The 27,479-nt window shown below is 43.8% G+C and overlaps 3 protein-coding genes across 6 annotated transcripts in view; 1 reads left to right on the forward strand and 2 right to left on the reverse strand.

The window, feature by feature from the left end:
- Positions 1-1,122: 1,122 nt before the first annotated feature.
- DNAJA1 (DnaJ heat shock protein family (Hsp40) member A1) lies at positions 1,123-9,891 on the reverse strand. Its single transcript, XM_036402932.2, has 8 exons — positions 9,595-9,891; positions 9,314-9,491; positions 8,157-8,261; positions 7,830-8,057; positions 6,352-6,466; positions 4,334-4,449; positions 3,665-3,765; positions 1,123-2,864 (listed from the first exon to the last, which is right to left on the reverse strand). Exons 1-8 carry the CDS (start codon positions 9,724-9,726, stop codon positions 2,646-2,648), a joined length of 1,194 nt encoding a protein of 397 aa, XP_036258825.1. The 5' UTR covers positions 9,727-9,891; the 3' UTR covers positions 1,123-2,645.
- Positions 9,892-10,178: 287 nt separating this feature from the next.
- Positions 10,179-20,451, forward strand: APTX (aprataxin). Of its 4 annotated transcripts, none has more exons than XM_036402928.2 (8): positions 10,179-10,367; positions 11,242-11,378; positions 12,105-12,151; positions 13,822-14,133; positions 15,625-15,684; positions 18,606-18,832; positions 19,642-19,745; positions 20,071-20,451. In XM_036402928.2, exons 2-8 carry the CDS (start codon positions 11,249-11,251, stop codon positions 20,223-20,225), a joined length of 1,035 nt encoding a protein of 344 aa, XP_036258821.1. In that variant the 5' UTR covers positions 10,179-10,367; positions 11,242-11,248; the 3' UTR covers positions 20,226-20,451. The 4 variants fall into 4 exon arrangements, with proteins under 4 accessions (XP_036258821.1, XP_036258822.1, XP_036258820.1 ...); XM_036402929.2 differs by lacking the exon at positions 10,179-10,367 and adding an exon at positions 10,624-10,746; XM_036402927.1 differs by lacking the exon at positions 10,179-10,367 and having other exon boundaries at positions 10,768-11,378.
- A 2,749-nt stretch (positions 20,452-23,200) lies between these two features.
- Positions 23,201-27,479, reverse strand: part of ELP1 (elongator acetyltransferase complex subunit 1) — a 33,296-nt gene continuing 29,017 nt past the window's right edge. Inside the window, exons 35-36 of the mRNA XM_036402926.1 lie at positions 26,764-26,842; positions 23,201-25,772 (exon numbers count right to left, since the gene is read on the reverse strand). Of these exons, the coding sequence (XP_036258819.1) occupies positions 25,705-25,772; positions 26,764-26,842 (147 nt within the window). The 3' untranslated portion in view covers positions 23,201-25,704. The remainder of the gene's footprint in view (positions 25,773-26,763; positions 26,843-27,479) is intronic.

Below are 27,479 nucleotides of genomic sequence, written 5' to 3' on the forward strand. Positions count from 1 at the left end.
AGGACTCTGAAAGCAAAGCAAAAGTGAGAGTAGGCTCTTTCACAGCCAGCCTGTGCAATAGGAACTTTGTTTTATGGAGAAAATATGAAGTCCTAAATGCTTTTCACTGGTGCACAGTGAAAAGAATAATTGTAATAAAGAAAAATATAAGCTTGATCACATTAATTAGGTGGTGTTGAAATACTGGAAGTAATTGCAAACTCAGATTACAATAGGTCAGGTTACTATACTGGTAGTCACAGAAACAGCTATTATGTGCTACTGTATCCTTAGTTTCTAGAGCTGTCTATTCTGTTTATTTCCCCAAACTAGAAATTGTATCCCACATAAAGCAACAAGTCAGAAAAAATTCTTACTTCATTTTTCAGTGGCACAGAACACATCTAGCTGCTTGCTCTAACTGTATGATCCCCAGAGTATCATGGGACAACAAAGTCCTACTAACGTTTGCCACCCAGTGCTTTTTGCTAAAAGCTTATTCTTCTGCTGCCAGTATTTGTTTGGGGCACAGATTTTGTATCTGTAACCAACTAATTTCAAAACAGAATACTAATCTGGTGGTGTTCCTGCTGCCCTTCCTCCTAGCAGAGCATCCTTCCCTGGACTGCTAAAGCCTCTAGAGGCAGCTCCTGGTCAGCCACCCTCCTCCAGGAACCTGGCCCATCTGCCGTGTGGCCATCAAGCACCAAGCAGGATTGTCATGTAAGTCAAGAATGTCACCACAACTATTCCAATGCAGCTATGGGTGGGTGTGGTGAAAGGAAATGCAGTGTTCCTGAGAAACTAAGTTTATGGAATGAGGTTTTTTTTAAATATAATACACAGTCATCTGAAGCAAAATCATGTCCCACTGTCAAGAGAAAGGCTATGAATGGGTGTTGTTTGTTCTTGCTGTTTTTATCTAGTGGTTAAGGAAAAAAAATCCAAAACCATGGGTGCTTACTGAGCTGGAAAAAAGGAGCTTATTTTACTGCTGTTTTAGTCTCAAGCCAGCTGTGCAGGATTAAGCCCTAGCCAGAAGAAGATTACTTTCTGTTTCTCCCCTTGACTCAAACCATCCTACTGACAGAGCACAGGCACCTGCAGGTCACATTTTTCATCTCACTGATGAGCTCACTCAAGTAGAATTTGGAAAAACACTTGGCCTACAGAATTTTATTTCTGTTGAGAAAGAAAACAGAAAAGTAGGTGAAACATGCAGGTGAAAGATCACAGTTCTGTAAGTACCTGAAAGGGACCACATTTGAGGTACAAAATCCATGGTATACTAGCTGTCTTTATACAATGAAACTTGTAACATTTAGATAAACTAGAGATGTTTTGTCTAAGAGCTTCCAGATATTCAGGTTACAATACATGTACTGCCACGCAGCAGCTACTTAGATGAGTTTTCCTCGCGACACTTTTGCTTCCAAGCAGAAAAGCATAAGCTCTGTCCCAAGCCAGATGGTTAAGACTAAACTACCACACGAGAGGTTAAATCTGGACATGTCCTCTCAGCATATTTTCTGAAAGAAGGTTTTAAAGATTTTTCTGTGAATAGCTGTCTAAAAAGAAGGGGGTGGTGTTTTTGAACCAACATCTGGTCTAAGAAAAGAGGCAATGAACAATTTTGTAATTATATCGGAAACACTTCATCTACAATAATTAGAACATTCATACAGAAATTTAAGAGTCAGCTTGAAATAATGCACACAATACATTCATTGCAGAACATCCCAGATGCAGTGGTTGGTTGTATTCAACAGCCTTCTTTCCTTTGCAGGATCACATATACCCACTAAGAGGACCGGTGCCGCTCTCCACAACACACCAAGGGTATCTGATTTCAGTAATCAGGGTGGAAATCGAGCTTCACCTAGCAGCAGTCTGACCTTCCAAGCCACCTGCATGCTGACAAAGCCTAGAGGATTTTACTAATGCACAGTAGCCAAGACAGCTCCAAGCAACCCCTGGCTCCACAGGCAGTGTGGCGCAGGACAGCAGCCAAACGTGAGTCACTGATGAAACAAAGCAAGCTCCACACCTAGCTCTGGGGTCAGGACCAGTGCTGGCACAGGAAAGGACTATCTGACCTCATGTGGAATAGCGTGGAGAGCTTGGGGATCTCATGACATTAATGGGCCTGTGAAGATTGACCACATCTGTGTTAGCCTCATCTACCATGTGGGTGCATTACAGCCAGGCCCTGTTTAACGAACACCAGTACAAGCCCAAACATTATTATCCTAATTGGTACAAAACTTTACTACATCTTACCATGGATTATAAGTACTTGTGCATACTTTATTCACAGAGTGTAAGATCTAGAATTTCTAAAAAGCACACCACAGAATCTTAGTTTAAGCCTGGGCAATTGCACACATACAGGAATTACAAGGTTTGGAATAAAAGACAAGCAGGTAAGGGAGTTTTCAGGACCAAGAGGCAGGGGTGAAGTGCAGTCAACTTCATTTCAGCTTGCATCCTGGAGCTTTATACAAATCGCAAAGTCAGTTTAGTAACTTAGTTTATTTCTTTATGCTTTTAGAAATGACTATGGCTGGATAGAACAACAAATAGCAGGTGAGGGTAAACTGCTTGTAGTCCTTCACTCATCCACTACTGCATACAAAACAAGCATCACAAGTTATTCACTGGCCCATTTATGATGTCTGGCACTGAACACCACCTCTAGGCTGATGCTCATCATCTTCATACACTTCTCCATTATAGTGGTGTTTTCGCTTTTGAGACGGATCGAAGTCCACTAATTCCACCTGTTCCATTTCCTCAGTTTCTTCTATCTCCTGCCTTGTAGGTAGCAGTTTTTCGAGTAAGGACAGCTTATCTGAGGAGAGGAAGCCACTCTCTGGGAAGATCACCTGAAATCAAGAGCTAAGGTTACTCAAATCTATCTGAACTGTCTTTTCATTAGGTCAAAGAGACCTACAGGTTAAATATCTGCCAAAGTCAGGTCTGTCGTCCTAGGTTACTTAAATTCAGAGCTTACAAAAATATCAGCATCACTAAGCTGGTTTTAATGCCTGCATGAAGTTAGCTTCTAACTCTGGCAACTCAATCAACACCTTTCTTCATCTGCCTCAGGCTGCCCTCTAGAATCAAACACAAAAGCAAAGTAGAAATGTAATACAATAGTGCATATTACTACATATTTATAATAGCATATACAACAACATATTCAAATATATATATAATATATATACAAACAAAACGTCAACATTAGAGATATGGTTAAATATATTCTAAGCTGTAGCAGACGGGGCTTACTCCTACAGCTCCCAGTATTAGCTTCTCCCCAGAGAAGAAAACCAGCATTTTCCAACCTACTCTTCTGCTCCAGTGCAGAAGTTGAAGTTACTCATGCATCCTTCCTACAGGGCAATAGAAACTAAAGAATATGTCAAGCAAATGGAAATTCACAAGGTTGCTGAAGAAACTCCTCTGGTACCTAATATACTTTGAAGGCACAGTGTTCCGGAAGTTTTCTCTATTCTGAACTATAATTCTGATGGGTTCCATGTTCCCACCATTGTAAAGAACAAATACCAAAACAGGATATCTGATTATTGGTATCTCTTATTGACAGGGGTAGTGCTTGTTGGATGAATTTTGGATGGATGTTCAGTCCTGAAATGCTGTGGAAGTGAGTTGATTCACTTACCCTGAATTCTATGATCAGACGTCCTTTTTCATATGGTCTGCGATAGATTGGCATACCTTCATTCAACACACACTTAATAGCCCCATGCTCAACAACCTGGCCTAAAAAAAAAAAATAAACAAAAAATTACCAAAAAAGGAAGGGAGCCATCCAAGTAACAGAAGCAGCTTTAGTTATAATTCCCTTCAGTATTTATGTAGCTTTCTACATTGTGGTTAGACAGCAACATGTAGTAGTCTAACAGGAACTTACTGCCTGGTAACATATGAGTAGGAAAGCAGATTGATGTCTACATTACATTCCTGTAAACCTTGTTATGCTTCCCAAAGGAAGCATACTTACAAATTTATTAAGTGCTCCATCGCTTCCAAGGCTGAAAAAGTGGTTTTCAGAGACCCACGGCCTTCAATTCTCATGAGATATCCTCAGGATGCAAGTATGTCCATGAGGTAGGGTCTGTTACTATGTCACGCAAAGAGAAAGTTACTGCTGACTGCTATGCAAAAATCCTTTTTTATTTTAAGATTTGAACTGCAAAGACTAGGGCAAAGAATTTGATACCAGCACACATCCCATCTACATGAAGATGGGGAGCTTCTGTTCCTTTAGATTTCCAGCTTACATTCACTGTATGCTAGAATTTCCAACAGAAAACAAACCAACTCTTACCAGGATGGGAGGTAATAATAATAGTTCTGTTATCCAGAGTTGTGATGGGCTTTTGAAAGCCACATAGTGCTTCAACCAGTTGAATATCCATAGACAGAAGTAGATCTTCATCTCGTCTAAGGCAGAACCAATCAACAACAGCCACAGTGAGAGAGAAACAGTACAAGGATCATACCCAACTTCAATATTTAAAATCTAGAAATTACAATAAGCTGTAATTATAACAGAAACCCAGGCAACTAAAAAAAGCATACCAAATATTAATGTAGCTCCTCAATTACTAGAACAATGCTCACTCTGAGAGCCATTACGATCATGTCAAGCTATCTAAAGTGTTGCAAGTGTTTATTGAGAAGAAATAAATACAGCAAGGCCCATTGGCATCCAGTTTCACTTCACTGCTCATTCCCAATTAAAAAAAAAATTCTCAGCCTCATAAATACTGAAACTGGGACAATTCATTCCTTTCTTTGTGCAGATAAATACAGTCTTAATTGCACTAGCTTGCACTATGGCGATCTGTGACACCCTCAAGATTTATTACCAGGGTAAGTCTGAACACGTGATGGCCACTCTGGGTAATGATACAAGTACCAAGAAATATCTGGAATTATCTAGTGTTAATTACTTTAATTGTGTTCTGACTTCAGTATGGCACTACTAGTAATTGTCTACATGTTCAAAGGCTACAAAATCCTTCATCTTATTCAAAGAATATAGAGCACTCACCCTGTTTTTAAAACATCTGACAGAAGACTTGAACGAAAAGCTAATTTTAGACTCTGACAGGAGAGGAGGAACATCCCACTTGTGTGAGAGCATGACCTCAGCATAACCCCACAAGACCAGTAATATCAAGGGTTATTGAAGGACACTAGAACTGAAAGCATTGGGCAGAAGGATAGACAAAAATAATGTAACAGAATTTTGACTTCAGGTCCCAGGAAACCATGAGAACAGTTTGGCACATCTGAATCAGTGTCTGGTTTCACTGGAAGTTAAGAAAAATCAGCTGAGTAAGCTCATCCAAAGCAGAAGTGATTCTTAACCTGTGAGCTCAGTGTTCCTTGGCACAGAATTCTGGCACCAGCTTCAAGAGCTCAGCACCATACATGATAGTCAGGCAGACCAGCTGCAGGTTTCCTAAGAACCTTTGGCTCACTGTTCCTATTTACAAGCACAAGGTCAGTGATAAGTGCTTTCTCTAAACCCACCACTTCCTTTGTAACTGCTCTGAGCAGCAACAGTGAGAAAACAAATGCAACACAGTTCTGCAAGCTCATCAACGGTGCTTTTAACTGGACCAAAATATACTGGACAGACTAATTCCACAAACAGTAACACTACAGAGGGAGCTATGCAACACCCAGCAGTATTGCCTGGGAGCACAAAATAGTTGAGATGTGGTCAGCACTGCTTGAGTCACTTTTGCTTTCACAATAAAAGCCAGACAGGACCAATTATGCTGCCTATAGCACTTGGGCAGGAAATGAAGTATGGCAAACCGCACTTGATCACAAGGGTGCACACTATACTGAGTAAATTTGTCCTAAGTAAGATCCACGAATGCATGTGCACACACTCCAAGTTTTCTGTGTCTTGAGGCCATGTGGACAACAGTGGACTACATTAAATGGCAATTTTCTGAGCTAAATAATTGAAAGCAAGGAAACATGTCACAAATATTCAAAACTACTAAAAATTTCAGTATTCCAATGAGTTCTTAAAATTAAAGATTTGTAAACTCTTAGCTGTAACTGCTTTTGTTTGCCTTCCATCCCCTTCTGCTGCCAAAGCTCTCGGGAGATTAGCTCATGCTATTAGAACACAAGTGGCCAGACTAGTTGCACCAGAACTCACCTCAGAGCTGCTCTGACCACCCAGACAAACTCATGGCTGAGTGACAGTCATGTGATCCTATCTCCTGACACTCCAATACCTACAAGATGAGTGGTAACCAAGGAAGCATGTGGAAAAACATCACAGGAGATAACATAAGAGAATTCAAGCATCTTTACCTTGTAAATACAGAGTGGTCTTTCTGATCCAAGACAATAATAATATCCCCGGGCTCCAGACCTGGCTCTTGGTCCCCTTCACCATGGAATGTTATTTTCTGACCATCCTTCATTCCTATTGCACAAAACAAAAACATTTTTCTTATTTTTAAGATAAAAGCACCAACAACAAACACTTTTAGAGGCATGAACTGGCATCAAGGTATCTTTAAGCAAGACTATCAGGATCTTCCCTTGAAGCATTTGTTTGTATTTTTTCTTTTAATCCACTCACTTGTTCAACAGATCTTAGCAGTGCTAACCTGAATTCAGTCTCAAGACCATCAGGTTTAACTGTACTGCCAAAAGAGCCACCAACATAAAGTCCTGAAGGAAAATATCATCAAGACAGTTTTCATTATACACACAAATACGAAGAAGAAATCAGAAACACTGTGTACAAACTCTATTTCAAGAGCAACTGACTAGTCAGCTTCTTCAGTTTCATAAATATGTGGCACATCTCCTTATGAAGCATCATCTCAGTGCCTGCCATGTAGAAGAAGCATTCCCCATGGACTGAAAACCTCCTGTAAGAAACTTGTTTCACCCACACAAGAAGTCTATTGAACAAAAATACTAGCTCTCTTATGCTATATGAGTCTCTTTTCCCTTCCTTCTAGAAAAACATCCTCATATGTTCAAAATATCAGTAATATATCCCTTCTAGTCCTCATATTTACTGCTACTGTAGGATTTTGCCCACAAATTCAGGCATTGCATAAGCTCTGCTTACACTTTACACATGTAACAGCTGCAGGTCACAATCATGAGTGAGTCAGTAAAAGTCATGTACTTGTCAGCTTGCTCTGTCCTACAAGCTGCACTGATCCAGAGACTTCTCCCACCAGCTTCTGGGCAGGCCCCTCAGCAGAGATGCATTTGTCACTCAATACCATTACCTTCACCCATCACACTGAGGGTCTGTGTATCAAGCTGCATTGTGCCAGGCAAGGAAGTAGTACCTGCGCTGGGCAGCACTGTCAGGGGCGTGTAGCCAACAGAGTTCTAAGCATGAGAGGCTTAGCACTGTCTCTGCACCCTATCACTCTAGCAGACCCGGTTCCCCTTCACACTGAAACACAGCGGAAGTGATCGGAGTCTGCAGGGTTTTGCTGCAGGCAGTGAAAATTGATTAGACTACTTGATCACAAACTGGCCTTAGAGGGACTTGAAAAATAATTCACTGCTTACTATAATGCAAGTTTCAGAATTCACTCTTATTTATGTGCCAGGCTTAAGAAGTAAACACAGAGATAGTTGACCTTCCCTAGAAAACAACTCTACTTTTTGTAAGACAACAATAAGCAATTTTGCTACGTATTTAGCACTGTTACTTACCAAACTGACACCAGGTATTTGCTAAGGCTTCTATTTTAGTGCTGCAAAGTCATTCAGCACATTCAAGTTCAATACTTCACCTCAGTAAGACACCTCACCTTTGTCAATGTGAACTTCCAGGATCTTCTTCTCCCGAACAATTTTTCTGCCATTGCAGCTCTTACACCGGTCCTTGGGGCTGATACGCTCCCCATGCCCCTGGCACTCCATACACACAGACTGGATCTGCTGCACCATTCCTGGCCCAATCTGGTGAATTCTGATCTGCATGCCTGTTCCCCTGCAATTAGGGCAGCATTCTACTGCACCTTTCTTACCACCACGACCTGAGAACAAAAATTGGAGATAGGTGGTTATGTGCTACCAGAAAAAAAACCCCAAAAGCTTTAGAAACATATTCTCTTTAGTTTCAATTTCAACATTACCTTCACACTTGTCACAGATGACATTTTTCTGCAGTGCAAGTTTCCTCATTGCACCATTGTACATATCTTCCAAACTTACTGACAACTGGTGGACCACATTTTTACCTGTAAAAGAACAAGTATTTACTCAAGCTTAGAAGCTTGGTCTTCACATCTCCCTGCCAAGCCATGGTAAGCCAAGTCTCTGGGTTTTAGCATCTGGTTTCAATAGAGCTTTGCCTTGTTTTGCTCGTATTAGTCAAAAGCCCCTTCTCAGCTGCTGTCGTATTAGGTAACAGTTGTTATGACTTTGACTCTGGCAAAGTCAGAGGATACCTTCTGGAAAGGTACAAACAGTAAAAGCAACAGAACGTACAGTACCTCAAATGTGTAAGTTTTATAATGCAGGACCCTGGTTTCAACAAAGTCACCAAACAGATCTCCTGCAAACAGAGAGACTCTGTTTGGAATCTCCACTTCGGCACCTTCCTCCTCTCACCACGAGACCTTCTGGAACCAGAAATGACCAACTACATTTTTACCCTCGGGAACTCCTTAGCACTTCAGCTGCTGTAGGCTCAGTTATCTAAAGGATGCTGAGCTCTGGGCTGTTACAGACTCTTAACACTTAAATACAAAACAATTTTTCTTCCCTTTCTCAGCAGATCTGCACTAAGAGGTGATGGGATCAGCACTGCTCTTAACAAGTTTAAAGTTCCCAGCGTGATTAAACTGGAGCTTAACTTCTGGGTAGCATTTTACTGCACCTTCAACATAATACCAATGCACAGTGCAGAACAGAGAAAAGTTTCACAGACTGAACTGGATCTTGATGTCAAGTTAGTTGCTTTTACACGCTACACTTACACTAGCTTAGTTAATAAACTATTTTAAGATACTTTACCCTTTCATTTCCCATTCTGTCTACCAGCAGCTAGGCTTACACTCAGCTAAAGGTACTCCAAACACACCTGGTTAGCGATTAACAGAGGGCAATGCACAGGAGACCAAACTACCACTGCACCAACCAAACGCCCTCCCTTGGGGTTTCAGGCGTTAAGGGACAACAGTTTTCTCCAATTTTCAGATTAACCCTGTAACTTCAATTAAACTCTGTTTAAATTCCTACATCTATGACATTCTCTTCAGAGAATCTGATATCCCCGCCGACACATTACCTCGCCTCTCCCTCTGCATCCTTCCCCCGCCGCCGAAAAACATATCGAATATGTCCATGGGTGACCCGAAGCCGCCGCCAGAGCCGCCCTCCTTGATAGCTTGCTCGCCTCCTTTGTCATACAGCTCCCTCTTCTTCGGGTCCGACAGCACTTCGTAAGCTTGCGAGATCTGCTTGAACTGCGGAAAAGACAGTCACCGGCACTCAGGCACCTGCAGCACCCCCGGCGGGACACCCGCACGGCCCCCTCCCGCCCGCCCCGTTCCGTCCCGTCCCGCCGACCTTCTCGCCCTCATTGGGGTTCTTGTCCGGGTGGTACTTGAGCGCGAGCTTGCGGTAGGCCTTCTTCAGCTCCTCGGCGGACGCGTTGGGCTTCACGCCCAGCACATCGTAGTAGGTGGTCTCCTTCACCATAGCGGCGGTGGCGGCGGCAGGAGGCCCCCGGGGCGGCGGACGCAGAACCCACTCGGCGCTGCTCCGATCCCGACTCTTCTGGAAAGTTCGGGCCGGTCCCGCAGCCTCACCGCTTAACAACCGGCCCCGCCCCGGAAGTCCTGCCCCGCCGCGCGCCGGGCCCGGGCGAGTGGCCCACCAATGGCTGATGGGGAGGGGAAGGCGCTTGGCCAATCAGCGCGCGCCTCCGCCGCCCGCTTTGAGCCCGGACCCCGCCCCGCCCCGCGCGGGTGGTGGCGTCCCTGCCCAGCGTCTGCCTCGCCCTGCGCCTGCGCGCCGGGCCGCTCCCGCCTTCGGAGGCACAGAGCTGCGCCGGATACGGGGCACCGGCCCGGCCGCCGCCTTCCCGGCACCGCTTCGCGCCTTTCCCCCCCTCACCCTACGCAGGCCTGACTCCGCGCCGCACAGGCCGGCCGGCGGCCCGGCCCGCTTCACTCCGCTGCGCCTTTGCTAGGACCCACTGCCCACCCCCGGCTCCGCGGGCCCAGTGCGCCTGCGCCGGGACACGCGCCGCGGCGGGAGCCTTTGCCTGGTCACGTGGGTGACACGCTGCAGCAGCTGATTGGCTGCGGGGCGGTGGCGGCGCGAACGTCACCCGCGCGGTGAGGGGGAGGGGTCCGTCCCGGCGTTGCCATGGGAACGGGGCCCACGGGGATGGGTGTGGTGTGGGATGGGTGTGGTGTGGGATGGGTGTGGTGTGGTGTGGAATGGGTGTGCCGTGGGTGTGGGTGTGCCGTGGGTGTGGGTGTGCCGTGGGTGTGGGTGTGCCGTGGGGACGGGTGTGCCGTGGGGACGGGTGTGCCGTGGGTGTGGGTGTGCCGTGGGGACGGGTGTGCCGTGGGGACGGGTGTGCCGGGGATGGGTGTGCCGTGGGATGAGTGTGTGACAGTGCCGGTGTTACACCGGGACGGAGCCTGGCTTTCCGCGGGCATGAGCTCTCCACCGCAGAGCTGGGAGGAAGAGGGCCGAGCGCCGGGCAGGGTGAGGGATCTTTGCTGTTCAGGGTCAAATTGATGTAAACTTGAAGGTTTACATGGTCTGTGTGCTGAGTGTTGCTGGATGGAAGCTGTCCCGACTCTCTCTCATCTCTTGTCTTCTGCTGCTCTCTCTTGTTTTGGTGGTTAATTTCTCTGGTGAACTCTGATTCAGTGGGAAACAAATTGAGCTTTTTTGGTGGCTAGGCTCTTCTGTCAGATGGAGGAGTCCCATTAAATCCAATTGATTTTTCCTGTATATGGTTCACGGATGTGAGAATGTACGGTGGTGTAGGAAGGAAAACAGGATTGCCCTTTCACCAGCAACCTGCTCTTAGATTATGCAAGTGCTGGTGACATGCTTTGCTTTGAATTTCAGAAACTTGAACCAAGTTAGCAGAATTGGCTCAGCTAATGGATGGGCTGGCACCAGAATTCATGGACCCTGTTCCACAGGAAGGTGGCCCTCGGGAAGTAAAACACTGTTTATTTTGCTCTATAGCTCAGTGATGCGTGTGTGCTGGCTCGTGGGCAAAGAGAAATGCACTCAGCGAGTGAAACTGCCGCACTTAGAAGCTGTGGTAGTTGGGCGTGGCCCAGAGACTGGGATAACGGATAAGAAGTGTTCACGGCAGCAAGGTAAGGTGATTTTGCTCAAATCCTGCTTTCCATGTGCAGAGCAGCTGAGCTTGCCTCATTCCTCTATGTGGTCTGCAGGGTTGCCTGGTTCTTGAAGTCATCAATCCTTTTTAATAAGCACTTACTCTGGGGCCTAAAAAATCAGAGATACCCAATGACAGGACATCCACCTCCATAAACTAAAGCTTTGAATCTTAATGTGAGTTCCCAGGCCAAAAGTTGTGTTTCACTGCCTGCATCCCTGCTTCGTGAGCAGCACTTCTTCTCCATAGTATTCCACCAACTGATTTTTAGCATGACTTGTTATTTTATACATAAAATAATGTGATGTTGGAGAATGTATGAAAATACCTATCACCTATACAATACTGCACATCTTCCTTGCTTTATTTTCTGTGCCTCTGGACACAGTCTTGCTCTATGCCTTTTTTATTTTTTTTTGTCCCAGAGGGCTGGTAAGAATGTCAAGAATATGTATAAGACATCAACAGAATCCAGCTTTGTTCTGAAGTAATTCTACCCTTGGCTCAGTGTGTGGGTTGGCTCTGTTTTACCTGTAGTCCTGGAAAGAAGAGATGAGGCAGAAGTATTCTTGGCACGCATTCACAGAGATCAGCTCCAGAAAGAAACAGCTCTTCAAAAAGAGGAGTGTTTTCTGCACTGGGTGGTTCAGCAGAGTTCTTTTTATTTGCATGGTTTTGTGACACTTTGTTCTTTCTTTTCCAGTTCAGTTAAAAGCAGACTGTAACAAGGGGTATGTCACAGTTAAACAGGTATGTTTTTATGTATGGATCTGCAGTATTTCTTGTACTTACTGGGACAGTTGTACTTCGCTCCACAAATGCTCCAAGTGATGATAATGATCACTGGGTCTGAGGGACCTGAAGCTTTCTTATCACCAAGGGAGGTTAGAGCAAGTGACCCTCAGAAGTGAACTTTCTTCTTTGTGGACCTCAATGAAAGGCTGCACTATTCCTTCTAGATACATTCCAGTCTAAGACAGCAAGACTTGCAGCATCAGAGAATGCTGTTGTGAATCCTCAGTCAGTTCTGTTGGGTGCTGCATTTGAGAGACTTTGGACTTCTTCTACTAAACTTGTTTATCTTCCTCCTGAGTCTTAAACTTCATAAGCTGAGGCAGTCCTTCATTTAAGGTTGAACTTCTTGTGTTAATGGGAACTCCTCAGTTGTAGAATATTTTATGGGTGAGCTCATAAAGCTGAAGATGTGGTTACTTATGGGAAGAGATGGGATGTGAGACAGCACTGCTGGAATGCTCCCGTTACCAGATGGATGGAGGTAGGCCTACTGCCTCATGCTTACCAGACCCAGTATCTCTGAGATAATATGAAGGGAAAGGTCTCTGGTGCTGGTGTTTGTGTGTGTGTGCGCCCCCAGCATCAGCCTGTGCGGACAGTACCACAACATGTTCTACCTGCTGAGGGGTCACGTCTTCTCTCAAAATGCCTCCACAGCCCACTAGGCACAGGCACCCCGGGGGTATCTGGTGAATCTGGCAGAGGTATCTAGGACAGTTTTTCTCAGAAATCAACCCTAGTCATGGTTTGAATATTGTGTTACTGGAATCTCAAAACTGGGAATACTTTCTGGTGGTGGGTGCCAGCATGTTTTCTCTGCCTGTTGAGGAGTTGCTCCCCAGGTGACAGGTGTGTGGCACAAGGTTCCAGTGATCAGTTGTTTGATAATTTATTCACTCATGGGAAGCATCCTTGACCTGAGTGAAACTGCAGAGCTGTAGACTAAAGAGATCCTGGCTGGAATCAGGTGTGTGCTTCATTGTAGTGAATACCAAGTGAGAAGTGTGTTACCATCTTGTGAAGCATGCAAGTATGGCAGTGACAAAGCTAACAAAAAGTCTCTCTGACTGAGTTCATCAGTCACAGGAGAGAGTTGTTTTCCTAAAGCCCGTTTTGTGCATAAATATTAACTAAAAGCATTTTGCTGAAGACTCCTCATTTTTGTAGGGTCACCCACATGACGATGCAAAATCCAGCTATCAAGCAATCACTGTAGGTTGCCAACATCACAATACCATTGCACTTAAATAATTTGCTAAAACTACTGTTACTCCTCAGAAATAGTTGCTGCTGTTACTAGTTGTTTAATAGGTTGCTAATTGGTGTGGGAAGTGCAGCACAAGTGATGCTGTAACTGTGTAACTGCTGCAGACCCAGGCTCCCTGTGACACAGGCCCTGAGGTTGTGTGCTGACAGCCGTGACTGCAAGACTGGGACAGAAGCAGATGTCCCCAGTGCTGCACTGCCTGGTCTGCTAAAGTGGGTTGATGTGGGCAGGGTTGGTGGTGAATGCAAAATGCATTTGCTTTCCAGGATAATGGTATTCCAGGAGAACTGAACAGAAGTTGGCAATTCCACTCACAACATAATTTTCTACTATTTTTTCCTTTTTCTGTCTACTAAAGATAGGGGTCAACCCAACTAGTGTTGATCTTGTGAATATTGGCAAGGATGAAGTGGTGAAAATGAAGCCAGGCCAAGTTCTGCATATTGTAAATAACCTTTACCCCTACACGGTGCAATTTGCCGAAGAGTCTGGGGAAACTATTCCAGAAACAGACAAGATGCCACATGAAGGCTCCTGTGAGAATGATGATATAGAACTTGTGCCCAGAAAAACAATGAAGTTGGAGGTGGTGGATACACAAGGCAGTTCTACAAATCCAAAGCTAAGCAATACCAGTGTAACTACACATGAAGGAACTTCGAGCAAAAAGGCGAGTGTGTTGCTATTAGTACTTGTGCTGTTTCTCCTGGGGTTGTCTCCTCCATGAGGAGACATGGTCTTTTGCTTTTGTGGATTCTGCTAGTAGCAGGCATCTCAGGTGAGCACAGATCCTCAAAGTATACAGAGCATGAGAGGTGTTACGTGCTCCTGACATCACCCATGCCCTGGGAAAGTTACTTGGGACCCATGCTAACCTGACCTGAGAGTTAGGTATGTGTGAGGATGAGCAAATGAGGATTTAATCTCTGGTTTCAGCTGCAGTTTCTGCTAGAAGAACAGTCCACGTGAGCTCTATTTAGCTGCAGTCACCCAAGGACACTGTCCTAGCTCTTGAGTGGTTATCTAAAAGCAAGTGCACAGAGAACAGAACAACCTGAGCTTTTTCTTTTTAAAATTTGTTTGCTTGTAATTGCACAAAGCTTTTTTTCTCCTCCTGCTTTGTTCATTCCATGTGGCAGAACCATGTTTACATTAGTGAATGTTAGCAACCAGAATCTTTGAAAGGGAGTTTTTAGCCCTATGACAAAATAAAAGACCTTAATGCATTTGGAACTAGTGCAGTGCTGGAGGAGAAGGCACAGAAATGAAACCCCTTAAGACAAAATTTTATTCTCAGGTTGCTGTGAGTTAACCACTTATTTAATTTGTGAACTTGGGCTGGTTATGTTAGGGCCAGATTTGTGGTAGGATGAGCAGGGAGTTGACAACTCACACTGTTTCCCTGCCAGGACTATAATAATGTTTGAACGTCTTCCTTTGTAAGAATATGATGAATATCATTACTGCTCTGAATAGTTAAAACATCTGTTTTGAAAAAGGTGCACTCAAGACACACATTCTATTAGGTGTTCAGTAGCAAAGTTTAGAAATAGTCTGTCTTGGCTTGATCTCCCCATGCTTTTATTGTTTTCTCTACAAGCCACTGAACAATATAAAAAAAATCAGTACATCTAAGGATCAGGCCACACACTGCAACTACTTTTTTTCTGTGCAGAGCAGTATGGGATAGGACAGTTAATGGACATCTTTGTTCTTTCTTTGGTTCTTGTGATCCCTGAAGCAGAGGGCCTTGTGCCATGACACATGCAGGCAAATTATTAAATTTAAACACATTTATAGCTCCGTGCTGTTGAATATCTAATGTTTGGAAGATTGAACTTTCCATCTTCACAGTATCTTGTTAAAAGTTTTCAAAAGTAGCTTTTTGGGGGCAGTTGGAGCAGGTATGTTGGCATTTTATAGAAAGGAAATAATTGAGCTCTCATTCAGCTGTTATACTGAACTATATACTATATACTGTATAACTATAACTGTATACTGTTATAGCTGTTGTACTGCTGTGTACAAATGAATATTCTTTACTGAATCCTTTGAAGTATATAATTGAACGCTTAATTGTCTTACAATTTATTTTTCCCATTCTTTCTTTCTTTCTTTTTTCCCATTTATTTTTCCCCATAAATGTTCCCATGTGCTATAGGAACATTTAGGACACTGGAGTCAGGGTCTAAAGAGCTCCATGCAAGATCCAAAAATGCAGGTGAGAGATGTATACTTGTACTTTACAGTAGATCCTGTCTAGTAAAGCTAAATGAGCTTTCTTTCTTCCTTCTGCAATTTGCTTTAACAGTCTGGTTAATCAGTGGAGTCCTGCATGAGGGCTGAAATATACTTGCATCTCTCTCTGTAGTAACATTAACTTGGGAGTCTCTACTGTACTGATTTTGCAGATTCTCGTTGTGTTAATTTCTTTGAGCTCTCTGCACTGTGTGATTTGGCCAACAGATTTCAAAAAGGTTGATGGGAGAGCAGGCGAGCTGTGCAGTTGCTTTGTTTCCTCGGGGAACCCAACTAGAACAGGGTTATCATTTGAAGCTGAGAAAGCCACAGGGTTTCCCATTCTCCAGCAGTCAGCGCTGTGTTGTTTCCTGGTTTCCAGCAAGTTCTTAACTTTCATACCTTTATGTCAGCTGACGTGATCTGACCTCTGGCCTCACTGGGCCCCTTCAGGTGATGATCACTGTTAGGCTGAAGATAATTTAGAGTCATAGTGTATGTTGAGTTGGAAGGGACCCGTCAGGATCATTGAATCCAACTCTTAGCCTTCACAGGACATTCCCAGAAATCACATCGTGTACCTGAAAGCTCTTCTTGAACTCTGACGGACCTGGTGCCATGACAGCTTCCCTGGGGAGCCTGTTCCAGTGCTCAGCCACTCTCTGGGTGAAGAGCCTTTCCTGATATCCAACCCAAACCTCCCCTGACACAGCTTCAGGCCATTTCCTCAAGTCCTGTCACTGGTCATGAGAGTGAAGAGATCAGTGCCTGCTGCTTCTTGTCCTCTCACAAGGAAGTTGTAACTGCAATGAGGTCTCCCCTCAGTTTCCTCCAGGCTGAACAGACCAAGTGACCTCAGCCGCTCCTCATATGGCTTCTTTTCAAGGCCCTTCACCATCTTCTTAGCCCTGCTTTGGACATTTTCTAAGGGCTTTATGACTTCTATTGTATCACCCAGAACTGTCCCCAGCACTCGAGGTGAGGCTGCCCCAGAGCAGAGCAGAGCAGGACAATCCCCTCCCTTGCCTGGCTGTGATGCTGTGCCTGATGCCCCCCAGGACACGGGTGGCCCTTCTGGCTCCCAGGGCACTGCTGACTCACGTTCAACTTGCACTGACCAGGACCCCCAGCTCCCATTCCATGGAGCTGCTCTCCAGTCTCTTGCTCCCCAGTCTCTCTATGTCCAGAGTTGCCCTGTCCAAGGTGAGAGTCCAGCACGTTACCTTGTTAAACTTCTGCCCAGCCCTCAATTTGTCCAGGTCTCTCTGAAGGGCTTTCCTGCCTTCAAGGGAGTTGACAGTTCCTCCCAGCTTAGTGTCGTTGGCAAACTTGCTTTCTGTTCTTTCCAGTCCTGTGTCCAGGTCATTTATGAAGCTGTTGAGGAGCTCAGGGCTGAGATGGAGCCCTGTGGAACCCCACCAGTGACAGGTCACCAGTCTGATGTCACCCCATTCCCTGTAACCCTTTGTGCCAGACCTGTGAGCCAGTCCTTGCTTAACTGATAACTAAACAGAAGGCTCCTGTTTCTGGATTGATTTTTCTTCTAATTCGAGTGTGAAATGTTGAACTGCGTAGATTTACAGGAGAACTGGATGCCCATTGTCCTAGAGTTGCCAGCGCTTTCAAATGAGTCTATATATAGGGGATGATAAAACCCCTATAGAGTACGTTCTTCTTCTGTACTATTTAAACATGAAGCTTAATTTTTACCCCTGAAGGAGAATTCTATATACTTACCAAAACCAGGCTTTCTTGACCCTAAATGTAAGCAGGTTTTAAAACTGTTCTTTTAATGTTAGACACAAATAACTGTTTATGAATGAAGGTTAGCTTTATTAGTTGTAGTTTCAATCTGAATACACAAACAATAGAACTCCTATCTTTTCTTTTTAATCAAATATTAAATGGCCATATTTCTTTTTTCTTGGACATGAAAAGACTTGAACGTGATCCTGTTCCTGTTGGCAGCAGGAGCAGACAGTAATATGTGTGTATAAAATATCTTGCTGCTGAAAGAATCAGTCCTATGATTTGTGTGCCAATAGAACTCTATTCTTCTTTCCTGTAGAGTAAGACTGATCTGTATATAAACATACAAGACTTAATTAGCAAAGGTGACAGAGACATCATCCATCTCTCATCAGCTGGTGCCCTGCTAAGAGACCATAGACACAATACACAGTTTCTCTGTCACAAGCTGATGGGTTTTTCTTGCTGGATTCTCCCCACTGTTGTCCACAAGCTTCCCACCCATTTCTCTTCCTCAGCTGCACTGAATTGTTGCAGAACAAAATGAATAAAACAAAATGAAAACAGGAAGAAGGACATGATGGACAGGAATCTGTTCTCCTTCTTGTGAGTGATCTTACAAAGCAGCACACTGGGTAGGATGAACTGAAATAGCCCAGACTTGAATATTTTTGTCTTCATAATGCTGGTGGAGGTCTGCCGCACACTGCTGATAGCACATCTGAGATTTGTGCTTCACTCTGGAAATCTGCAACCTAATACATTCCAACATATTCTGTATTGAGCACCGTGGTTTTGTTTGTGACTGCAGAGCTTGAGCGTAGCTTGATGGAAGTAGAGTTCCCTAGGCCTCACTGATATCTCAGTCCAGGTGATTTTCAAAAGTTCATATACCCCTGTAGTTATGGTTAACTTACTGCAAAGTAAGATTAGAACGCTTTTGCCCCTTTTATAATGAAGTATATGAAAAAGGATGCTGGAACACCTCTCCATAGCTGCCTGTTATGTTATGGAAGAGGGTACTTATCCTGGAGCAGCTTAATTCCAGCAAAAGTTTTCACTGGATAGCATCTCTCCACTAAATATAGTGCTTATAGGAATAATATGTTTAACTTTCAATTGGAAAGTAATCTAGTTATTTCATTTTTTTGCAAGGTTTACAAAGATGAAAAGATTGTAGTCATCAAGGATAAATATCCCAAAGCACGTTACCACTGGCTTATCTTACCATGGGACCCTATTTCAAGCCTGAAGTCAGTCACCAGGGACCACCTTGCACTTCTGGAACATATGCATGCCGTTGGGCAAAAAATGATTGAACAGTGCCCTGCCAGAGAGAGCCTGGAGTTCCGACTGGGTTACCATGCTATCCCCAGTATGAGGTAAGACCTAGAGGAGTCATGTGGTGGACATGCTGTTGTTCCAGTTACACAGATCTGGGGCTAAATCCATGAGGAGATTTGGCATTGCTAAAGAACAGGCAGTCCTCCTCAACACTAGAGACAGCTTGGTGTGCAGTCCTTTGCCCCACACTGCTGTATAGATCCTGAGGCACGGGGGAAATGCCTGTTGGGCTTCTCTAGCAGAGGTTGGTGCCTAGGGCTGTGGGATGCCTGTGGTCCGGCCCCAGTGAGAGAAGCACTGCTGCCATTGCTGGGGCATCCCGCTCTCAGGGCACCAGCATGAGATTAGAGACTGACTCCTAGACCTGCCAAGTCCTGCCTAATACCAAGCAAGGATTTGAGTCTTGTGTCTAAGTCCAGACCTTAGAGTGTCCAAGTGTCTGTTGATACTGCAGTCAGTTGTTCTCCAGTTCTTGAATGAAGCTTTTGAACACTGATCAAGTCCCATTCAATTACTCTACAAATAATAAAACTTTGGTTTATTATTAAATCTTTAATAAACCTGTGGTTTGCTAACACTACTGTCTCTGCCTTTTTGGAAACTAGCAGGAATATAGACTGCAGTGAGGGACCAATGGAATATGCAGACTACTGACCCTGACTGTTTATAAGTGACATGCTTGGCAAGAGACAGTGCTTCCAGAACAGACTGTGGTTCTTCTGTCACAGGGTCAGGAATGACCCACAAGGCTGGCACCCTGTTGAATCATGTTTGCAACTGATACAACTGCAAAACAACTTTGAGCATTAACCTTCTTCTCTCATATCTACATTATATTTTTTTTCAGTCAGCTACATTTGCATGTAATCAGCCAGGATTTTGATTCTCTGGCCCTGAAAACCAAAAAGCACTGGAATTCTTTTACTACAGACTACTTCTTAAACTCTCAAGGTAATGATTAGAGAAAGTATTTCATAACATGTAATCCCACTTGCAGATTCTGGCTTCGGGCTTTTCTTCTAAACAAATGTGCAAGTCATACATTTTAATTGCAGTAAGTGAAAGATTTTATTTAATTTAAGATATTGGGGAGTAGCACTGCATGAAAGTCAACAAATTTCTGAGTAAAAGTCAACAAATTTTGTGGCTGGTTTAAATTAGAATGCAGCAATGACACATTGTGCATGCAAAACAATGCACAGAGATTTGCAGTGTCATGTGTTTCATGACACTATGTGGTCTCAATACCTATGGTCTTTTTTATTTTTTTCCCCAGATGTGATAGAGATGGTAAGAAGCAAGGGAAAAGTGATAGTGAAAGACCATACCTCTGAACTTCTCAAACTCCCCCTCAGATGCCATCGCTGTAAACAACAGCTGTCCACAATCCCGCAGTTAAAGGAACATCTTCGGAAACATTGGCCAAAATGATTTTGTAAAAAATAATCTTTCAATCTATTTTCAGATTTCAAGCCAACACAAAGACCACAAAATGTTAATGGAAATGTATGTTTATTAACTAGAGTGACATGTTGTAATGTGGGGAAAAGTGGCCTGGAAACAGCAGCATACTAATTTAGTAATAGCTTCAACAAAACCTCAAGCCCTCTTCTTCCTTCCTACTGAAAATGTAAATAAAGTGACTTCTGAAATGGAAGCTTTTTGGTGCAGCTTTATTGTCGTACAGTCACTTACTAATCTGTAAGTGAACTGAAGTCTGGGACAAGTGCTTTGTTTGGATGAAAGGATTTATTTTAATTCAGAAGCTGAACTGAGCCCAGATCTACTGAGAAAGGAAAGAAACAATGATTTAGAGGTCTTTCTCTTGACGTTTTCTGCTTACCACTGAAGTTCCTCCTATGTGTTAATGTTGCAGGCACTGGTGTGGCTGACAGAATGTACTGTCAGAGGAGAGGCAGGAGCAGCAGCTGATCACCCCCACTTCGTTGAAAGGCCTAACAGTTCAGTGCTGCTGAACTGCCCCTCAGCTAGGGGACAGCCACTGCTCAGGCTCTAAGTGGAGCAAAAATCTCATTTGGGTACAAGGATGTATTTACACATTTTTTATGTAATACATTTGTAATACACAATAACCAGCTTTACTGCTTCCTAGAGTAATAAAACTATCAAGGTTTGCAGTTGCTTGTCTGCATATGTTGAGGTTGGTACAGAAATTCTGTGGTTTAATCCCTTACTGTTTCTGCAATCAGGATTTTAGTGATCCTCTAATAATTTGATTGTTGTCAAGATGTGAACTTCCAGAAGCAGCAGGACAATACTAGTAAAAATCTCTTGAGTCCAGATCTGGTTTGTACAGTTCAGCTCCATCCTAAGCCCAACTTTGAGTTAAGTAAGATGATCTCTGGGTGAAATGGCTTTCAGTAAAAGAGTGCACAGAGCTTTTGTTACACAAGCAAAATGCTGCTCCTAACAATAACACATTCTCTAGGGAGAGGGTGTCCTCTTCTTCCATTCCCCCATGCAGCAGCATGTTGCTGTACCCACTCAAATGGGGCAAATAATAAGTAAATGTTGCTGGAAAAGAATAAAGATGTTTCTGTCGTAAAGTTATTCCCAAAAATGTGGTCTTTCAACCTGGTATGCAAGAAGCCAAACCACACAGAGGATCACATTTATTTCATGCTTGTGCAGAGATAGGTGCTAGCTGGTTAATCCACAGAGCCAGCACATCCAGTTCTAGCCAAGCAGTATAGCTAAGATATTTTCAAAATATCTGTCTGCACTTACCTGATGTCTAAATACCTGCTGATTCAATAGCTATTGGACAATCTTTTGCCTGCTTCAATATAAGGGTGCAATGTGTTTTGAATTTATTGTGCATGTTCAGTAGGTAGGATTCTTCATTTGGAGGTGGGTAGTCTAATCTTTACAGATATGGCTTTCACATTATAATGAGCTAAGTTCATCTAAAGGATGTTTTTTAGCTGATTTAGTTAATTTCAGTAAAACATGGAACCTTCCCAAATGCACGATTTCTGTTTGTGTTCTCTACTTGTTTCAAAACTATTCTGCAAGACCTGCCATTTCCCACTTTTCTAGATCTTTAAAGTATTTATAGTTCTCCTATGACTCACTGTGCAAAATCTTTTCTTAAACCATTCATCTTTCACCAGAATGGGGTACAGTAAGGTGAACAGGTGGCCGTGGCCTAATTTAAAACACCAGCCACAGTTCAGCTATTGCTGACATCAGTAATAATATGCCTTAAATTACAGAATAAAGCTTAGACAGTAAGGAACAAGGACAAAAGCACAGCCAGTCTATGAATCCATTCTTGTCACAAACTAGGGCTTCAGCTGCTCCGGAGGTAAAGTGCTAATGCTTTGCAACAGGAACTAATTTGGACCAAGGCCAGCTGCAAATGCTAGAGAGCTGTGGTCTTCCTCATAGCAGACCCAGGCCAGAAAGGGAAGCCATGGTTCTTCACAGTGAAATGTGCTGCTTTTGGCCCATGGCCCATCACATCTGGGTGGGAGTGATGGTTTTAGAACCTCTTGGAGCAGGTCAGAGTGAAGCATAACCCCCTGCAATTCATCTGTCTGGAAACAGCGTGCAGCTGAGTCACAGTTGCCACACACTCAAATGGGGAGCACGATTCAGGGGGACAAGCCTATCTATGATGTAAATCAGCAGCATCACCAGGAGAACCACTGCCACTGGGCTGACCCCAGGGGGAGGGATGGCAGCATGTCCAGCACTATGTGAGGTCAACACTGTATGGAAAAGGTCCGCAGGAATGGCAGCAGTGGGCACCAGCTCTCTGAAGCCAAGAAGGGGCAGCCACCTATAGGGGTAGCCTCAAGGCCACAAAGCATCACGAGTGACTTTGAGGCTTTGCAGGGACCCACAGCCTTCCTCCAATCTTTCCTCTACAGCTGCCAAGTCAATACAGGAGACTGCGAGCAACCAATACAACATCTCTGTTGGAAGAGAGCTGCAGAATAGCAGCATAACCTTAACACTCATCAGCCAGTGATGATAAAGCATCTCCCTTCCACACCTGGCTGTAATTAGATCTCTACTGGAACTGTACTATCTTCTGTGATATTGTTACAGGAATGCAGCTTAAAGCCAAGGAAGATGTGGTAAAGGACTTTCCATGAGATGTGCCATGAGATTTGTGAAGGGATTAACAAGGGATTAACATGGGCTGATTGGTAGGCTGATGGGGTGACAGTTTATCAGGTGGAGGGCCAGATGACCCCTGCCCCTGCAGCCATCCCAGTGGAAAAGAGAATGGTACAAGAGTTCTATTTCACCCTGATGAAAATGCCACTGGCTTTGTTCTCTCTTTGTAACACTTAACAATCATTTACAAAGAAAGTTCTCTCCCCCTCTTCTCCATTTACAATTGCAGTTATAGAATATGAAACTATAGTCTCATCTCTGCTTCTCTCAAAGAGTAACTTTATTCTTTAAAAGCCTCCAAGGCAGAGAAAGAGAACATAACCACCTTGCAGACAAGTCAAGGGTCTTACTCGTCTCTCCCTCAGAGCAGAGTTGCCTCTTTGGAAAGATCTGTGACTCTGACCTCATTAGAGTATACCTGGGAACACTTGTACAAAGCACTCTACACTTGTATTTAGCAGGTGTGTTTATCACTGGCAAGAACTATAATCTATGGCTCCAATGAACCACACTGTGCATCTGTTCATGAAACTTCCTACTGAACTTGATGGATTTATGTTCCTTCTGTGTTTAATGAAGCTAATCAGCAGACAGGTGAAAAATATCTAGCAAGAGAAACAGGCTTCCATACAGCTGTATTTGCTCAGAGGTTGAGACATTTTTAAAGTGAACTTCGTATTTCTGCATTAATGGTTTACTTCAATTCCTGGTAACTGTGTTTGTAGGAGCCCCCACAGAATTCCTAAGAGTAAATTCAATATGTCTGTAATGACAGAAACTAAAACTGAGTATATTTCAAGATTACAGGCATCACTAAGAAAGCAAAAGAACATGGCAGCAGAAATCAAGGGAAAGCTGACTCCGAGCTGCTGCTGAGAAGAAATTAAGGTTCAGCAACTGCAGAAGTAGTAAGAGGGATATTCCCCCTCAAGGCTCACCCACTCTAGGTGCTGCTCCCAGCTCTACTGCTCCTTACTCCAAGTTCACTCAGGACAGAAAGGTGCAGGGGAAGACAGTAAGAATTTTAAGAATGATGTATAAGACTGGTCTTCACTTGGATGGCAGATTTTTGCCTTGGTGGGAGAACAAGAAAGCACACCTAACACAAAAGGGTCTTTGGCTTTCACCATCACCATGATGAAAAAACCAAAGAAATCATACGCATATTTAGGCACAAGCATGAATCCTCAGTAAGCCAGTGGCAATTTTATCTTTTCTTGTGTTCTCTTTCTAAACAATAGCTTCAGTTGTGCAAGACCTCAGCATTTCTTGGCATCAGATTTAGGAATGTCAGGAATTACTAGAGTCAGTGTCAGATTTCAGTTGCAGGGCCAGAGTGCTTTGCAGAGAAGCACAGATTCTCCAGATCTGGTAGATGGCTTCTGTATTTCACCATGGACTATGCTCTGCTACCATTTTGAAGACCCAGATCCTGTGAAACAGTCTTGCCCTGTAAAGACTTTCATGTGTTTTGCCATCTCAAAAGGCTTTACTCTTGGAGAATCTCTTTCCAATGTAGTCACAGTATTTGACAACAGGCTTAAGTCACCCCCACACAACCCAGAACAGGCCAGGCAACTCAGAACAACTGGAGATGTGCTCCAATGCTTCACACTGAAAAAAGACTTTTACCACTCCCCTCCACCCAGCAAGCCCAAGCCAGCACAACACAGACAGTGCAAGACTAAATGGCCACTCCAATCTGATGGAGTTCTTGCCACACAAAAACAGTTACTGGCAGCACTGCACATGCTCACGCTGTGCAGTCAGAACACAGCTGTGCCATTAAACAACTCCAACAGATAGTAAGCGCCTTGCTTGTAAGGTGTTTTTCTGCAGAACCCAATGGAAATGGCCTGAACACTACAACTGCCAGGCCAAAATTAACCAAGAAGGGGATGCTGCCACTGAGAGGGTTTCCAGCCTCATCTCCTTCCTCTGCTCCCAGCACTATTGCTGTTACTTCTTGCATCAGATGACAGTATTCTGAGGAAAAAACTAATTCTCAGTACAAGATCAGTTTCCAGATGACACAGTTCTGCAATAATGCTGTGCACTATTGCACTATTATCAGGATACAGCTGCTGATCAGTCAGTGCCATAAAGCACCATTACTTTATCTTTGATCTCAGATAATTAGGGTAGTATTACCCAGCAGAGTGGAACACCAACACCTCTGTCCAAGACCACCCTGGTGTGACCAGGCCCAGTTTCAATACAATGTCTGTTGGCACTGCAGGATTCATTCTGATATAAGAAAGCAATAATGAAAATCTGGTATCAACAACACCCAGCTTCAGCAGAAAAGACACAAAATTTGTTTGGCAACTACAGGAATTTGCAATTGGTACAGTCTTGCAGGTGAGTTCTCTAAAGCAGGCTGAAGTGCTTAAAATGTGGCTTGTTATCATAGTAGGTATCAACTCTGGGAGGGAGGGATGGCAGTGAAGTTAACCCATCCAACACTGGTGGGATTGCTTCATCCAGAAGGGGGGAACAGTGGTAGGAGCTGTCAGAGCTGCATGTCCTTTTGCTCCCCAGCCTCACAAGCCACCTCTGCAGTGGACATGAGGGCTGTGCCCATAAGTGTGACACCATATGGGTGGCAGTCACAGCTGCACCAGGTGGAGGGACCCTTCACTTGCACAGCCCTAAGAACAGTGTATCAGAAATACCAGAACAGCAACGGCTTCTGCAAAGATATAATGAAATTATATGAAAAGTTAGAGTTCAGAGTCCACAGAGATTCCTTGGCTTCTGGTTACTGGAGAAGATGCAGCTTCCACTGTACATTTTTATTGAATTTTGGTGGAGTCAGTACTTCTGGATCTGAAAGACAAATGGAGCAAGTGTCAGAACAGGGGGTAACAGCATACAGTTTCTTCAAGAGCTGTCAACTACTTTGTCCACTTTTCTTACATCAAAGGATGCTGAGAAATCTCTTGCCATCTATAATTTCCCTGTAGTGACCGATAACCAGCCTGCACAGGAGAGTGTCCTCAGAAGACCTGCTTTCACCAGGAAACGTCTGGGCACACCAAGTTCCCTCTTAATCGTTAAGTGTTACTGTTCAGAACGAGGAGGCACAGGCACAAAGCCACAACCATTAGTGGCACAAAGCAGAACCCCATTAATTCACCTGTCACTGGCCCATCATGCACCACAGTGAGCTCCTTCGGGACAAAGAGCTTTTTCTGAAGCCAGCCCTGGTAATTGGCAATAGACAGGTTGAATCTATAGATTTTTTTTCTCTCTGGCAATTTCAGGACTAGCAGGGAAAGAAGATGTAGGACTAGGGGAAAGATGAAAGACTGAGGAACTGGGACCACCCTTTGCTAGGTCTCTCAGCCCTGATTTTGTATTCACTGCAAGGACTTTGAGAAGGCAAAGTGACATGACAGATTGTAGCCTGGTCTGGTCAAGGGCCTGACTGCCAAAGCCAGAGAGAAAAATTCAGCAGGTAATTTACAAGATGATTTATCTAACACGGTCTTTAAGAAATCAGATTTTCAATTCCCTCATAACATTATGAACTGACATTACACACACAGTAACCCAAGAACAGTTGAGATATTTTAGCACAGAAGACAGTTTTAAGGTGAAACAGTTTTAGAACATGAATTCAGAGAAAAATAAACTTTATTAAGAAAGCTGCTCACTTGCCACAAGGCAGGATGGTACACCCATAAAGAAAAGCAAGGAACCACCACAGCTGAGTAACTGGTACAACTGTTGGCAGGTAGCAGTGTTTGGAGAGCCTCCAAGCCCACTAACCTCCCTGACATTTCACACCTAAACTTAACTCAGAGACTCAACTAACCTTGTACAACAGGAGGCATCATCCTCTTTTGCTGATAAGCAGCCATAATGCTGTTTGCAGTTGAATTGGGCCCCAAGACCTGTAAGAAGAAATAGCCATGTTCCAACCTGAACAATGCAAGGCACAAGCAAGGAACACCCTCAAAGGAAACTCTGCTATGATTGTCCAAAACCAGGAGACCTCACAGTACAAAGTGAACAGGATCAAAGTGTGATTGGTGTGATCAAAGCCCAGTAATGTCTCAGAAAAGTTAATACAGAGGCAGAAAGAGAGAATTGCTTTCACACAGCTTTTCATGACACAGAACTCTTATCCAGCACCTACTTCTTCACAGCACCATAAATGTCATGATTCGGCAGGACTGATTTCATTACAGCACCATCAATATTTAAAGTTCATCTGGGAGTCTCTGTTCCCTGTCACACAGAACATTTTGAGTCTGTCTTTAAGAGTCCTGCTAATCAGCAGTTGGGGGGGAAGATACTGGGGAACATTTTGTGTTCACCATAAATGCTCAGAAACACTTATTAGAAATAAAGACTTTTACTCTGGAAGAGAACTAACTAAAGCCCTTGTGATTTCCTTATTCTGCTTTAAGCTGAAGCTTAGAAGCCTGACATAACCCTTCTTTACGTAAATTACTTCTTATGATATATGGTTCAGACTTAATTGACCAATCCAGTAGTTTTTCACTTCACAAGACCTACTCTACTCCA

This window comes from Molothrus ater, chromosome Z, assembly GCF_012460135.2.
Source record: "Molothrus ater isolate BHLD 08-10-18 breed brown headed cowbird chromosome Z, BPBGC_Mater_1.1, whole genome shotgun sequence".
NCBI lineage: Eukaryota > Metazoa > Chordata > Aves > Passeriformes > Icteridae > Molothrus > Molothrus ater.

Bases quoted from the DNA above. Each gene is read 5' to 3' on its own strand.
- DNAJA1 (XM_036402932.2), bottom strand. From the start codon at position 9,726: ATGGTGAAGGAGACCACCTACTACGATGTGCTGGGCGTGAAGCCCAAC. The intron at 8,262-9,313 runs GTAATGTGTCGG...GTTCTTTTACAG, and splicing joins GATGCAGAGGGAGAGGCGAG to GTAAAAATGTGGTCCACCAG. The intron at 4,450-6,351 runs GTAAAGATGCTT...GTTCTGCCTTAG, and splicing joins GACCACTCTGTATTTACAAG to ACGAGATGAAGATCTACTTC.
- APTX (XM_036402927.1), top strand. From the start codon at position 11,081: ATGCAAGTGCTGGTGACATGCTTTGCTTTGAATTTCAGAAACTTGAAC. The intron at 12,152-13,821 runs GTATGTTTTTAT...TGTCTACTAAAG, and splicing joins GGTATGTCACAGTTAAACAG to ATAGGGGTCAACCCAACTAG. The intron at 18,833-19,641 runs GTAAGACCTAGA...ATTTTTTTTCAG, and splicing joins CATGCTATCCCCAGTATGAG to TCAGCTACATTTGCATGTAA.